Here is a 14,542-nt window from a genome sequence, read left to right as displayed (position 1 = left end):
AAACTTGTGGCCAAATAAAAAATAGCACACCAAGTGAAAAACGACAACCCAATAACTTGTATGTGGCAGTTTGTTGGCTCTTTAAGAGTAAAGTGACAGTGAAAAGTGCTAATTTGAAAAAGTGCTAATCCTCAATCTTAAGAAAATTATCTAGGGACCCATCGCCCATCTGAATTTGCTGAACTCGGCATACTAGACAACTACAGCCTCAGCTCATCAACCAAGTTTCTAAACATAAACATGGCAGTACACTTATGTTAAAAGGTGGTGAAATTTGGTATGGCTTTCAATACGATTGAAAAACCAGCAGGGGAAACAACTTTTTAGCTCACTTCCTCTCTCCTGTCATGTGTTCATACCTGGGCATGTCCTTTACTGTTTTTCCAAACTGAGGATCAGATGCAGTGACCTGACTGCCATCCTTCAGCTGGTGGGCCTCTGAAACACGCATTGCCACATATCGCTGAGAGCCTGCAAGATAAAGAAAGTGAGACAGTTATTCACACTAATACTATACTGTACTGTACTGCAGTCACTTGACTTCAGCGCTTATGGGTAGCACCTGGTAGCTGCTGTGGGTAACCCAGTATAGGCAGAGCAATAACCAGAGCTGCTGCTCCTCCTGCCAGGAAACCAATCCACCAAGCTCCCACCCACAGTGGGTTTTCAGGAGTCAGCTCTGTCCTGAGGGAAAGAGAGAGATTTTAGCATTAGAAAGATTTACTGCTAATAAGACTGTAGAAAAATATGTTTGTTTTTTCATGCAAGATTTCAGTTTGTTATTCTGCATCATGGAAGTCATCTTGCAGAAGGTCCAAATCAATCCTAATCTGTTGATCTGTTGAAGAAGTGTACATTTAACTCTCACTAAACTTTTTTTTGCTTGCCTATATAATCTTGCATCTTTTTCCAAATTTCTAAATGAATATCCAATTTTTATACACTACACGTACATTATAAATGTGTGATGCCTAACTGTATTTGTAGCATTTAAAATGATTGATTTTAGTTTTTCGCTTTTTATTTTAAATTTATTTAGAAAAAATAGTAAACAGTTTTAATATTGAACAGTTATCAGCCATGGCATGAAAATGAAAAGCCTTTTTATAAAAATATAATATAGGTGCTTTCTACATAAAATTGAAGATAAATATAAAATCACAGTTTTTTTCTACTAGAAAGTCATGAGGATGAGTAAATTATGAATTTCTTTTCTGGGTGAACTACTACTTAGCCACTTACGTTTGGTCGATCTCTGTGTAAATGTTGAGAAAGAATCCACCCAGCAAGTATCCGGCCGCAGGCCCTACAATGGCGGCAGTGTAAAAGATCCCTGAGAAAACAAAAGCACTTCATCAAGTCTCTGTGGCTTTCTCCATTGCCCCTTGAGTCATATAAAAGCTGGTCTTAGTTCACAGACTTCACACTGATTCATTTTTATTTTCAATCAAAAGGCACAGTAAGATGCAGTTTGAAAGTTCCAGTGCCTATGTCTGGAGTTGGGGGCAAGCAGGGTAGCGATTGTCTTCAATGCAATGGCCTTTGATAACTGGACGGTGGGGGGAAAAACAATGGAAGGAGGTTTTATTTATGTCTGAGGTGGAAACTAGTGGGGCTCACTGATAACGACAAAAGAAAAGTGAGTAGGTGTGTCAAAGCCTGAGTTAGACAAAATGACAGGGTTCAGTGAGGGCAAATATGAATTCTTGAGTGTTTTTACCTTGTAAACTATAAGACAATTGATTTGTTGGTGTTGTTTTTCTTTTTTTTTAAAGAATATCGATCTGAGTGCTAGAATACATTTAGCTACACATTTAAAAACACACACTCTGATGAAATCATGTCCAATCATTTAATGGGATGCACCAATATTAGAACCCTGAGAAATCTTTATTACATGTGAGCAAATTCTGTGTTATTTCTCTCCAAATTCTGATTCTATTGAAATTTTTCTGAAATTCTGGATTCCGCTTTAATGCTTTTATTTAATTTTAATAATCAAAAAGCATATCTAATCAACTGAATTAATAATTGTATTACAATTTTAAAAACAGAAGTGCCCTATGAAATCTGTTTTACAGTGTTTGTCCCAAACGCTATTTAAATTTTTCCTAATTTATCATAAAAAAATGTAGTAACAAGTACAACTAAACATTTCACATGAAGTGGTGCACAACAGAGGTGTACTGTAATTTTGTAAATTCTGTTGATTGAGTGACTTTTCTTAAATACATTTTTTTTATCTTTTAAGTATATTTTACAAAACGATAGTAATATATCTGTCATAATTTCCTTATAGGGTTCTTTTTTGATTAATTGTACAGACCTACGTTTGATTTATTAATCCAAATTTCATTTTAATAATACAACCATAATATATAGGGCCCTACAGTAATAAAATGCTGCACTATTCTGTCTAAATAAATGGAAATAAGAAGAAAAAAAGATAAAATACTGAAAAATAAAATAAATTGACTTAAATGATAAAAGTAAATTTAGGCATCACAGCATCCACATATATACCGTATGAAAAATGTATATTCCTTTGGAGAATTCCTAAAGATTACATTTAACAGTGTTATTAAATTAGTGTTTTAATATTTTGTTATGAGTGAATTTTAGATGACAGAAAAAGGTAATCTAAATCTATATATCAAAATAGGGGAAATGGGCAAACAGAATAAAATATCTAATATCAGTCTGTACACAGTATATGTTTTATGTTTTTCATGGCGTCATCACACTCACCTATGTATACAGGTGCGTAGTTTGACTTGACATTCTCATCTAGGTAGGTGACCCCGAGGGTGTACAAAGGGGTTGCCCCGACCCCATGAAGAAACTGGCCCAGCATAAAGACGTAGCGGTACGCTGACAGGCCACCTTCCTCGCCGACACATGCCTCTGTGTGATTGGCCGAGCACAATCCCATGCGCTGCGGTACTCTCACCTCATAGGGTGGTGTGGTGAAATGGGGCAGGGCAAAGACCAGAGACCCCAGTGCCATGATGAGCACACCCCAGCCCAGCCATCGAGGCTTATGACCCGTACCACCGAAGTAGCTCACAAATGTCAGACACACACAAGCAGCAATGTCGTAGGAACTTGCGATGAGTCCCGCCTGTAATGGCAAAACAAATAACACATTGTGTTAATAATGCTGCCATGTGATGTACACTTTCAAACTAGCAATGGATAACAGGGCTAAATCCCAATTTGAATACAATCTATTCTACGTGTCTTTTGGGCCATGCATACTTTTGAACTATTACCTACAACCCATTGTGATATACAAGAGGATTGGTTTGCAATACTTCTATGATTTATTATGAAATTTTAAGAATAAATACATTACTGTACAAAAGTTTGGGGTTTGTAATATATATATATATATATATATATATATATATATATATATACATATATAAACAGGGGAAAAAATAACTAAAGCAAGAATGCACTAAATTGATCAAAAATGACATCAAATAATTCTGAAAAAAATGTTACACTGTTTATTGAGCACCACCACAACTGTTTCTTGAAGAAATGTTTCTTGAGCACCAAATCATGGTGTGATTTCTGAAGGATCATGTGACCCTGAAGACTGTAGTAATGATGCTGACAATTCAGCTTGCATTACAGGAAAAAATTCCATTTTAAAATAGAAACCAGTTACTTGTTATTTTAAATTGTAATAATGTTTCACAATATTACTGTTTTTACAGTATCTTTTTGATCAAATAAATGCAAGAGACTTCTTAAAAGAAAAAAACTATCTAAAAAACTTACCAACCCCCAATTTTTGAACAGTAGTTCACTTTATCATCATTAGCACAATTAGTAAAGTATGCAATTGGGATTTGTCCTAAGGTTAAGCAATGTTTTTCATCTAGAAAGTACTATACTACAAAAGTGTTGCATGTCAAATCAATATTTTAAAATGTTGACTGAAAATCCTTTAAAACAGTAAATGGCCAAGAGAACAGTAACATTTCATTGTCGATAAATATTCAACATCAATCGATACTAATAAATTAAAAAATTTCATGCATATAAACTTATATGCATTATAAAATATATAATGCATATAAGCAATATGATACCAATATTTTATGCCACACTAACTTGACATTTATATTTACAAACAAATTGACCTGGTAGCTGCGCAGATCAAAACGTCTCTCAATGGAGGTGATGACGGTGTTGATGAAGCCGTTGATGATCATGCCCTGGAGGAAGGAGGCCACAGAGAGGAAGAAGAGAAACCAGCGTGGGGTGTTGAAGGTCTGGATACACCGTGGACTCAGTGCTCCCCATCCACACAGATTCTCGGAGTCCGTTGGGACAAACTTCACCCCAATGGGTGGATCTGTGAGCTCAAGCCCCAGTTTGCCAGTATTGTGGAACACAGTGAGTGCATCTCCAGATGGGCTGCCAGGCAAAGAGTCCTGGGACTCCATGGGCCTGGGATTGTCTGGACCAGGTCCCAGTGGACTGTCATGTAGGTCCAAAAGCTCTTGCTTGGAGCTGAAGGAAGTGTCATTGTTTAACAGGTGGGGCATGGCCCCAAAAAGGGGGCGCTATGACAGACTTTGTGAAGAATAAGAAAAAAATAAACTTTTCCACAGGAAACACTGTTTCTATTCTATGTGTAGTTTTACAGAGTGTTACGATGGCAGTTTTTGGACAAGAATCCCTTTACAGAGTTTCTTAGAGTTTAAAGTGAAGTCATACGGATCTTGGAAAACTTAATTCTGCAAAGAAAAGGGAGAAAGAGACACTCAGTAAGTTTGTAGCCAACTTCAGTAAATCCTCAGTAAATGATCAACTTGTTAAGCTCCAAAAACAAATCAAAAGTGATAAAAATAAAGACTTTTATTTATTCAGTGAAGTGAACTGTGGTGTCCAAACAGACCCCAAAAAACTCTAATGAGCCAGGATTAGTTCTGCATGCCATCCTTGTTCCACAAAAAACTCTTTTGGGGACAAACACCCGACATGCCAGACTCACACTGCACTCCTGTTTTTTGGCAGTCTTTCCTTCACCTTCTTCAGAGTGCAATGACCTACAGTGGCCCACAGGACCATTAGGAGATTTTGAAAATTCCTTTTTCAGACTTGAGCTGAGTAGAACTATGCAAACTAGAGCCTTCAGCGTGAGACCCACGCAACTGACACTATTCTAACACAACACGTCCATATTCTCACGCAGTCAAAATGACTTTGCGGATCAAAGATGACACTAGAGCACGTTAATTTTGATATGAAAGTCTCAAATTCTGTCAATTGTATGATGAAATAAAAAAAAGCTGTTGTGTGTCTCTATAATGTGGCGTGACAGAACGCCTCAGTTCAAGCGGCACGTAAAGCGATCATCTCTTCCTCTTTACTACCAGTTCACGAAACAAATCTGAATGAACATTAGAAGATATGTTGAAAGATACAGTACAACTTACTGAAATGTAGCCTATCACGTCTCATGCAATCAGTGTTTCAGCCAAGATAAGACATCCTTAAAACAGCTTGTAAACAATAGCTGTCACATAACGTTACATTTACCTCAGGAAAATCGATTCTTGGGCTCAAAATTGGATTAAAAATCGTTTCTTGGAGTCACGTTTCTATTAAAAATCTATTCTTGGGATCACGATTCAATTAAAAATTGATTCTGGGGCCGTAATTCAATAAAAATCATTTCATGGGGTCACCATTCGATGAAAAAATAAAATAAAATAAAAACATTTTTGGGGGCACGATTTGATTAAAAATAGTTTCTTAGCGTCACAATTCCATTAAATATCGAATATCCGTTTTGAAAAAATTCGATTTGATTCTAAACTTGTTTTGAACTTTATTTAATTTATTGTCCTTGAAGCCCACTCCTTATTATGAAAACCTGTGCCCCAAATTGATTAATATTAAATGCAACTCATAGGTGCAATCCAAATTTAAAGTTGTTGAATTATTATTTTTCAATAAATTTATAATATCTGAATATTTTCTATTGATCTATTTTATTCATAATAATTAAATTTCCTGCCTTTTAATTTTTCAGGAAATTGGTAATACCAGTTATATTGTTTAGATTTGTTCCCCGGTACAGTTTTGCCATGTCTGTTTATTATATTGTGTTTTTAAGTGTCACACTGACTTGAGGCATCCACAACAATGAGGCTTAACACAGATAAACAATAAATTAAGATTTAATAAATACTAGGAGCCAAACAAAGATACATACCAGCACAAAATGTTAACAGAAGACAAAGAACAGAAGACAACTGAGGGTTTAAATTCACAGTAGCAATAAGGGACAGGTGAGACTCTAATCAATTAAACAATGAATAACTGAGGAGTTAATCATTGATTTAGAAGGAACCGTTTTAACCCAGAAGCCAGCATCATTCATGGTGAAAATGTTGAAATTGTAGAGACGTATAAGTACGTAAGAACCATGTTTGACTCCAACCTCAAGTTTGACAAAAACACAGAGTCAATCACTAAGCGGGGACAACAAAGAATCCACTTGATGCGGAAGCTAAATTCTTTCAATGTATCTCAGAGGATTTTATGTAACTTTTATTATTCATTTATTGAAAGTCTTTAAACATTTTCTTTTATCTGCTGGTTTTATGGATTGTCTGTGAAGGACAAGAATAGCCTCAGCAGCATTGTTAAAATCTGCTCCAAGATCATTGGAGTTCAGCTGACATACCTGAGCTCCCTCTGGAAAAAACGGGTGCTCCAGAAGGCTAGACAGATCATGAGTCAGATATGCAAATTATTTTATTCCCTCTGCCATCAGGCTTTTAAATACTGTTGACAGCGGCAACTACTGTAGATATGTGCCAGGCATGGTAAACCTCTGTATTTATTATTTACTTAGTATTATTTATTTATTTACTTATCTACTTGAACTTTTGTCCCTGCTTAGTCCATGTATTGTGGCCTGTATATTTGTTGCTTTGTTCTGGTGCCCAAATGCAATATGATGTCATTGACAGTGTTTCTGAATGCTTGATTAAGTGTTGTCTTCTTGTCTTGTTGATACGACTGGTAGGCTAAAACTGAATTGCCCTACGGGGATAAATAAAGTTGTTTGAATTGAATTGAATTAACTATGACAACCAAGAAACCAGGAACTAAACAGGAATAGAGAAACGTCTCAGGTTACGTATGTAACCTTGGTTCCCTGATAGGGAACGAGACGCTGCGTTTGAGACGCGGTGGGAACGCTCTGCGTGATTACGTCGTGAAGCACGTGTAAAATCAGTCCAATGGAAGCCCGCTACGACATAGGTGACGTCATAGACCAGGAAACTATAAAGCAACCCTGAAATCAGACCGTGATAGCTTCTGAAAAACCTGAAGCAAGTCGATCAGGGCATGCAGGAAGTATGGCAGGCAAACGCAGCGTCTCGTTCCCTATCAGGGAACCAAGGTTACATACGTAACCTGAGACGTTCCCTTTCAAGGGAACTCGAGCTGCGTTTGAGACGCGGTGGGAACCCTATACCCACTACGCCATAGTGACAAATGCCCGTTCTGTGTGAGGTCCTGCGCACACTAAGAAGCAAGCAACCTCGCCCCAGGAGTGGAGAGGTCAAGGTCATAAAACCTGACAAATGTATGCGGAGAGGACCATCCTGCCGCATTACACACGTCAAGAAGGGAAACTCCCGAAATTAAGGCCATAGAGGCCGCCATACTCCGAGTAGAATGGGCCCACACAGCCATAGGTGAAGGCTGTCCGGCCGCTTCATAAGCCAATGAAATAGCCTCGACTATCCATTTACTCATAACCTGCTTAGATGCAGGGCATCCTCTCTTGAGTGACCCAAAACAAACAAATAGTTGCTCAGATTTACGCCACAGGGCAGCTCTGTGAACGTAGGCATCTAAAGCCCGGACTGGACATAACAGGTTAAGCTGTTCCTGGTCAGGGGTATTAAAGGGTGGAGGATAGAAGGCCTGCAGCACTATTGGGCCCCCAACATTCAGTGGGACCTTAGGAATATAACCCGGCCTGGGGTAGAGAAATGCCTTCACCATACCAGGTGCAAATTCCAGACATGAAGGAGCAACCGAGAAAGCATGTAAATCACCAATTCTCTTGATAGATGAGATAGCAAGGAGAAATAAAGTCTTTAGAGTGAGGAACTTTTCAGAAACCTCCTCGATGGGCTCGAAGGGAGCTAAAGCCAGACCCTCGAGTACAATGGCCAAGTCCCAAGCCGGTGCTCTAGCGTGCAGTGCAGGTCTCAACCTCAATGTACCACGGAGAAAGCGAGTAATTAGAGGGTTTCTCCCAATAGAAGTACCCCCCCAGAGGGGTGTGGTAGGCAGATATAGCCGCCACGTAAACCTTTAGGGTGGAAGGAGATAACCTGGCCGAGAAACGGGTTTGCAGAAAATCAAGAACTGAACCAACAGGGCAGTTAACAGGATCTAACTAACGTTCAACACACAACGTGGTGAAAAGTTTCCATTTTAGCGCATAAAGCCTTCTCGTGGAAGGAGCTCTGGATTGAAGAATGGTTTCTACAACATCGGTCGAAAGACCGGTCTCCCTGAGCCTGGCCCCCTCAGAGGCCAGGCCCACAGTTTCCACAACTCCGGCCGAGGGTGAAATATCGTGCCCCCGGCCTGAGACAGGAGGTCCACCCTGATTGGGATCTCCAAGGGGGAGCCGTCCAGAAGAGACACCAAGTCCGAGAACCAAACTCGGGTCGGCCAATAAGGGGCTACTAGAAGCAGACGAGCCCCTTCTCGGCGAACCCTCTCCAGAACCCCCGGAATCAAAGATATCGGGGGAAAGGCGTTCAGGTGCAGCCTCGGCCACACCTGCACCATAGCATCCAGACCGAGAGGAGCTGGGTGCGCTAGAGAGAACCACATGGGACAATGGGTTGAATCTGATGATGCGAAAAGGTCTACCTGAGCACGACCGAACTTTTGCCACAGGAACTCCACCACTTCTGGGTGAAGTCTCCACTCCCCGGGCCTCAGCCCCTGTCTCGACAGAATATCTGCTCCCACATTCTGACGCCCCGGAATATATACCGCCTTGAGCGACAGTAACTTCCCCCTGGGCCCATAGGAGGATCTGATGGGCCAATTTGCAAAGGTGACGTGACCTCAGACCCCCCTGATGGTTGATATAGGAGACCACCGAAGTGTTGTCTGTGCGGACCAACACGTGATGGCCTCTCAGGTCTGGCAGGAAATATTTGAGTGCTAGAAATACCGCCATCAACTCTAAACGATTTATGTGCCAGGAACATTGATGGTCCTGCCACAGACCTTGCGCCGAGCGGCCACTCATGACCGCCCCCCATCCCGTGAGGGAAGCATCCGTCGAAAGCGTGACGCGTCGACAAGGAGCCCCCAACACTGGGCCCTGGGCGAGGAACCAAGGTTTCTTCCACAAGGCCAAGGCACGAAGGCATAGCCGCGTGACCTTGATCTTGCGGAACGGATTTCCCCTCGGAGAAAACCCCTTGGTCCTGAGCCACCACTGCAGGGGTCTCATGTACAGAAGGCCAAAAGTAATAACGTTGGACGCAGCTGCCATGAGACCCACCAGTCTCTGAAACTGTTTCACAGTGAGTGACTGGCCTAGTTTCACATTCTTTGCGGCTGTGAGAATCGCAGAAATATGAGCAGGAGACAGGCGTGCCTGCATTGTGGTCGAATCCCAAATTACACCTAGAAAAGTGGTCCTCTGAGCAGGGAGGAGCACACTCTTTTTGGTGTTTAGCCGCAACCCCAAACTCTTTATGTGGGACAGAAAAGCATCTCGATGCTGAACTGCCACCTGCTCTGACTGACTTGCTCCATTACCAGAGCCTGCTGTGAGTCCACCACCGTGGGGAGGACTCCTTGAAATCAGGGCGGACGAGAACCGAGCTGAATTCTGTAACCCTTTTCTATTATGTGCAGGACCCATTGAGAAATATTTGGCAGAAGTTTCCACGCTGCCAGAAATTCCGATAAGGGAACCAGTCTCTCGAGACTGGCCTCTGGATTTGATTGAACAACCATTTCGGTGCCCTGAAGCGGCGAACCGGCAGGGAACAACCGAACTGACCATTCTACAACCCTCCTCAGAGGATTGCACGGGGACGCTGACACCTCGGCGCCCTGAAGCGGCGAACCGGCAGGGAACAACCGAACTGGCAGCGCTGCGACCCTCCTCAGAGAGTCGCACCCCAGAGGGCGCCGTTAGGAGAAACGATTTCTCAAAACCGTCCCTCTTTTTTTTTTTTTTTTTCATTCGACAGGACTTCTTGTCTAAGCTTTATTAGAGATGACGACAGTCCTCAGATATTGCCTACCTCTAACTAGCTTAGTTCCTACGACCCTCCTCGGAGGATTCTAGGAAAAAGCAGGCACCTCGGCACCCTGAAACGGCGAACCGGCAGGGAGACCGAACTGACTGCTCTACGACCCTCCTCGGAGGATCGTATGGGGACGCTGACACCTCGGTGCCCTGAACGGCGAACCGGCAGGGAACAACCGAACTGGCAGCGCTGCGACCCTCCTCAGAGAGTCGCACCCCAGAGGGCGCCGAGGAGAAACGATTTCTCAAAACCGTCCCTACCCTAAGGGGACCACCCTTAGAAGCCTGATAGCCTCGGCATCAGGTCTTCTTCTTTGTACTCTATGCCAGTTTCAGGAACATAGATTGGTGAGGAAGAAACCTCTGGAACGCCGCTGAAAGGTTTAGTTTTCTTGAAAGCGGAGCGTCCAGAAGAACAGACATTTTTATCTTTCTTTTCTTTATTTTTATATCAGAAAAACGTATACATATAAACATATATATATATATATATTCTCGAATAGAGTCAATGCTGACATCCTCACATTCATCTATGTCCTTAAATACTTTACCCACCAGTACTGCCTAATAAAATTTATTTATTATTAAAGATGGCTGGTGGGTAACGTCGGGGTTAAAAATGATGACGCCGACTCGGGAGAGAGAAAGCTCGCAAGCGTCTCTATAATCCAAGGCACTGTCATACCATGATACTTAATACCCATAACATTACTCTAGTTAGACGTTTGGGTATTAAACACATAAAATAGAAACCGGTTTATTCCACGATCTCGACACCTCAGTGTGGAGATAGGGAAAAACCAGTAGTCCCCGACGAGGAGGCTGAGATACAGAGTTTTCCTGTTTTTTTAGATATATTTCATCTAATAAACTCTTTTTATTTTCACTCTCATAATGTTCAGCTGTCCAGTAAATATTTAACTAGCAACAGCATTAGAAAAGCCTCCTTTTAAAAGCTCCTCTTTATTCAAAAGAGTTATGAGCTGCCTATTTATTGAAAAATCAAACATCTGCCTTTTTCTTAATATTTTTATTTGTTTTGTTCACTTTTTCTTAACAAAACACTAACGATACCAATTCCTCAGAACTGGAAATCGCAGCACACTGGATCTGCAGGTGAAAGCTGAGATAGGGCGGGGCCCGTCCCAAACCACGCTGTCAGATCCGATTTCGAACCCCAAAATGCGAGTCGCCGCCGTGTCTAGGCAACAGCGGGACCCGCGCGGGGACCGCAAACCGTACCGTCCTCCTCAAAGAACGATCGGCGAGAGCGGAGCGTCTTCATAGATAGACTCATACAACGCTCACAATCAGCCCCCTCGAGGACTGACTGAGCATGCTCCACTCCCAAACAAGCAACACAAAGCTGATGTGTGTGTCCCCACCCGTATATAACGAGGGCAGGGAACAACACACCGTCTATAATCTTGCTTGCTCGCCATAATAATGATAGATATATTGGGCTTGACAGACAACAATAAATAGACAAGGACAGATATACAGAGAGCGCTTGCTGAAGGTGCAGAAGCTGTCGCGGTCTGATTTCAGGGTTGCTTTATAGTTTCCTGGTCTATGACGTCACCTATGTCGTAGCGGGCTTCCATTGGACTGATTTTACACGTGCTTCACGACGTAATCACGCATCTCAGACGCAGCTCGAGTTGCCTTGAAAGGGAACTAGGCAAAACAGAACAGAAAGACCTTCAAACTAAAAGTCCCAAAATACATAGAACAAAACAGTGACATTAAGTGGTTTGTTTAGCCTTTTTTGTGATATCTGGCAACCCTTCACCTAGAGCTATAATGAAGAGAGGAAAGAGTTCAGAAGAGAGTAGAAGGAGAGCAGCAGTATGCAAACTGAACAGCAGTTACTGTTAGTGGAGTTATTTAATAAGGTAGTTAAAATTATACACACCTTGTAACCGCATTAGGGTAACATAGGTAACAAGATGACCCCCCCCCCCACTACACATACACACCTTAACTATTTTCTGCTGACCATAGATGGCACAAAATCTCACCTCAGCGCTTTTGATGAAAGGCTACACTATTTTTAATTGTGTCGTTTCAGCTGAATATCAACATTTGTGGGATTTAGTCAATACAGTTTTGATGTTAACTGATCTAACTTTGTGTCTCTGGAAAATAGTGATTTATGACATTGTATTATGTTGAATATCAAAGTTTTTTTGTGTCTATTAGTAAATTAGGTATTTGTGGACACAGCAATGTTTTTGCTTTGTTTGTTTACAGATAAGTATGCAACTGAAAGACACAGGTTATGCGCTGAAGAAAACATGTCTCAAATGTATTAACCTGTGTGCTTATAAATCCATTTGTTCCGCTTAGCTGCAATTTTCTCACAGCAGCTAACTCTGCATCCTTCATTATTTTTCAGATGCATTCGCAACATTAAAGAAAATCTATAAACTTTATTGAATTACATTCAAATTACGTCATACGCATGCAGTGGTACACGTGTGCTGCATTCATTGGGTAGACATGCATGCCGAACCAAAAGACAAGTATAGCAAGTATTCATATGATTGGGCATCAGCAGGGTTACACATTCACAGAAGGGATTGTGGAATGGACATTTAACCTAAGTGGTTCTAAAGAGTCAAGAAATGCTCAGCTTTTCAAATCTGAGAATCATGCATATATATGATTCAATTTTTATTACATGTGATAAAGTATGTGGAAGGACACAACAAGCTCAAATTTGGCCTTGTTGTCTTCAAGAGCCAGACTTAAAAGTTCAAATTAAAGAATTAGAAAAATATAAAAATATCTAATTACACCAACTCAATATCATTATCCTTATCCTTGGCTGTTAACAAAAGAAACTACGCTGAGAATGCAATGGTACCATTAAAAAGCACACGCGTACAAACGTAAGGTGTGCTATTTTAGGCAAGTTTTACCTGCGTAAAACCATTAAGAGATTTTCAGTCTTCTTTGTCTTTAACCCTAAGCTCAGTTTAAGTTAATAATCTCAGCCTGTTTCTTAAAAGACTTTAAGTTCATGCAAACACTGCACACTACTATACAAGTATATATTATTTTACAATGTATTTCATTCCACATAATAGTCAAATTTAGATCTAGACCTGCCTGTGTGTTGGTTAGTATATGTACGCAGCATTCCATTTTAGACATTGTATTATTATAATACAACAGGTATAAATCAAATGTTATATTGTAATATATTAACATTTTAGTTTTGCCGGGATAATGTGAACAATACATTGACTAAAAAGTTCCTGTAAGTGCAAATGAACCTGGCCAGTCTCCTCAGATTAAGATATTATATAATTACATAATTACCTCCAGCATTGTGTTCAAGCAATGACATTGTAAAATGATAGAACAAAGATCACTCTAGTCTATAGAATTGCATTTGTGCACAAAGAGAGAGAGAGAAATGCAAACTTTGCAGACACTTTTATCTAAAGTACTTTACAGAGCAATAAAGTTTTATCAGTACCTGCATTCCCTGGACATAAAACTCATGACCTGAATGTTAAAAAACATGAGATTCGTTCACAAATGTATCACATATTACATCCCAGAACTGCATTCCAATCGTCACACTGAAATAATAACAAAAAAAGTCACTTTGCCTACCTCTGTGCCTCAGATCACACTTCATTGGTCTAAAAGGGTCTGAGAGTTTGATTGTGCAAGAAAGAAGAAAAGAGAAGAGAACAAGGAGCACAAGAGACTATAAGCAAGCACGACAGTCCCAAATGGGCGTTACTCCAGCCTCTCACTCCTTCAAAACTATGACCGAAGCAGCACTGACACAGTCCTGTCCACCGTATCTACCTGACATGATGATCAGCACATCAAGCATCACAGATGTCTCTTCTTAACTCATTACACTTCATTCACACTGCATGAATGTATTTGTCCAGCATGGAAAAAGATCAGGACCAGTAAGCCCAGACAAATTTGTACTGTAACTTACCCTACCGCAAATACAGTATAATAATTTGTGTTATGTTTCAGGTGATTGGCTAAAACAAAAAAAAACACACCACCAGGATGTGGAACTGAGCGTCCATGAGTCCTGTGCCAGCCGAGAATATAGGTGAAGGGGAAAGCTAACAGCCTTGACACATTCAGGGTTTTTTTCCAATAACACTCTCCACATATAGACAAGCATTGCAATTATTGATACAATGAGATGAAATCAGAGTT

The 14,542-nt window shown here is 40.8% G+C and overlaps 1 protein-coding gene across 3 annotated transcripts in view; it reads right to left on the bottom strand.

Annotated features, from left to right (window-relative positions):
* The window catches only part of slco4a1 (solute carrier organic anion transporter family, member 4A1), a 35,194-nt gene that overhangs the window by 9,077 nt on the left and 11,575 nt on the right, over positions 1-14,542 (bottom strand). For 2 of the 3 annotated variants that reach the window (XM_077214263.1, XM_077214261.1), the window contains 5 exons: positions 4,155-4,754; positions 2,749-3,121; positions 1,243-1,333; positions 563-684; positions 360-471 (listed from right to left, as the gene is read on the bottom strand). In XM_077214263.1, coding sequence (XP_077070378.1) covers positions 360-471; positions 563-684; positions 1,243-1,333; positions 2,749-3,121; positions 4,155-4,562 — 1,106 coding nt within the window. In that variant the 5' untranslated portion in view covers positions 4,563-4,754. Of the gene's footprint in view, positions 1-359; positions 472-562; positions 685-1,242; positions 1,334-2,748; positions 3,122-4,154; positions 4,755-13,966; positions 14,080-14,542 lie in introns of those variants that run through there. The other variant, XM_077214262.1, reaches the window with a different exon arrangement.

Source organism: Siphateles boraxobius, unplaced genomic scaffold (assembly GCF_051911475.1).
Source record: "Siphateles boraxobius isolate OS27281-9 unplaced genomic scaffold, OSU_SipBor_1 68, whole genome shotgun sequence".
Taxonomy (NCBI): Eukaryota; Metazoa; Chordata; class Actinopteri; order Cypriniformes; family Leuciscidae; genus Siphateles; species Siphateles boraxobius.
Note: the sequence above shows the minus strand (reverse complement) of the source record. Positions and strands in the feature narration are given on the sequence as shown.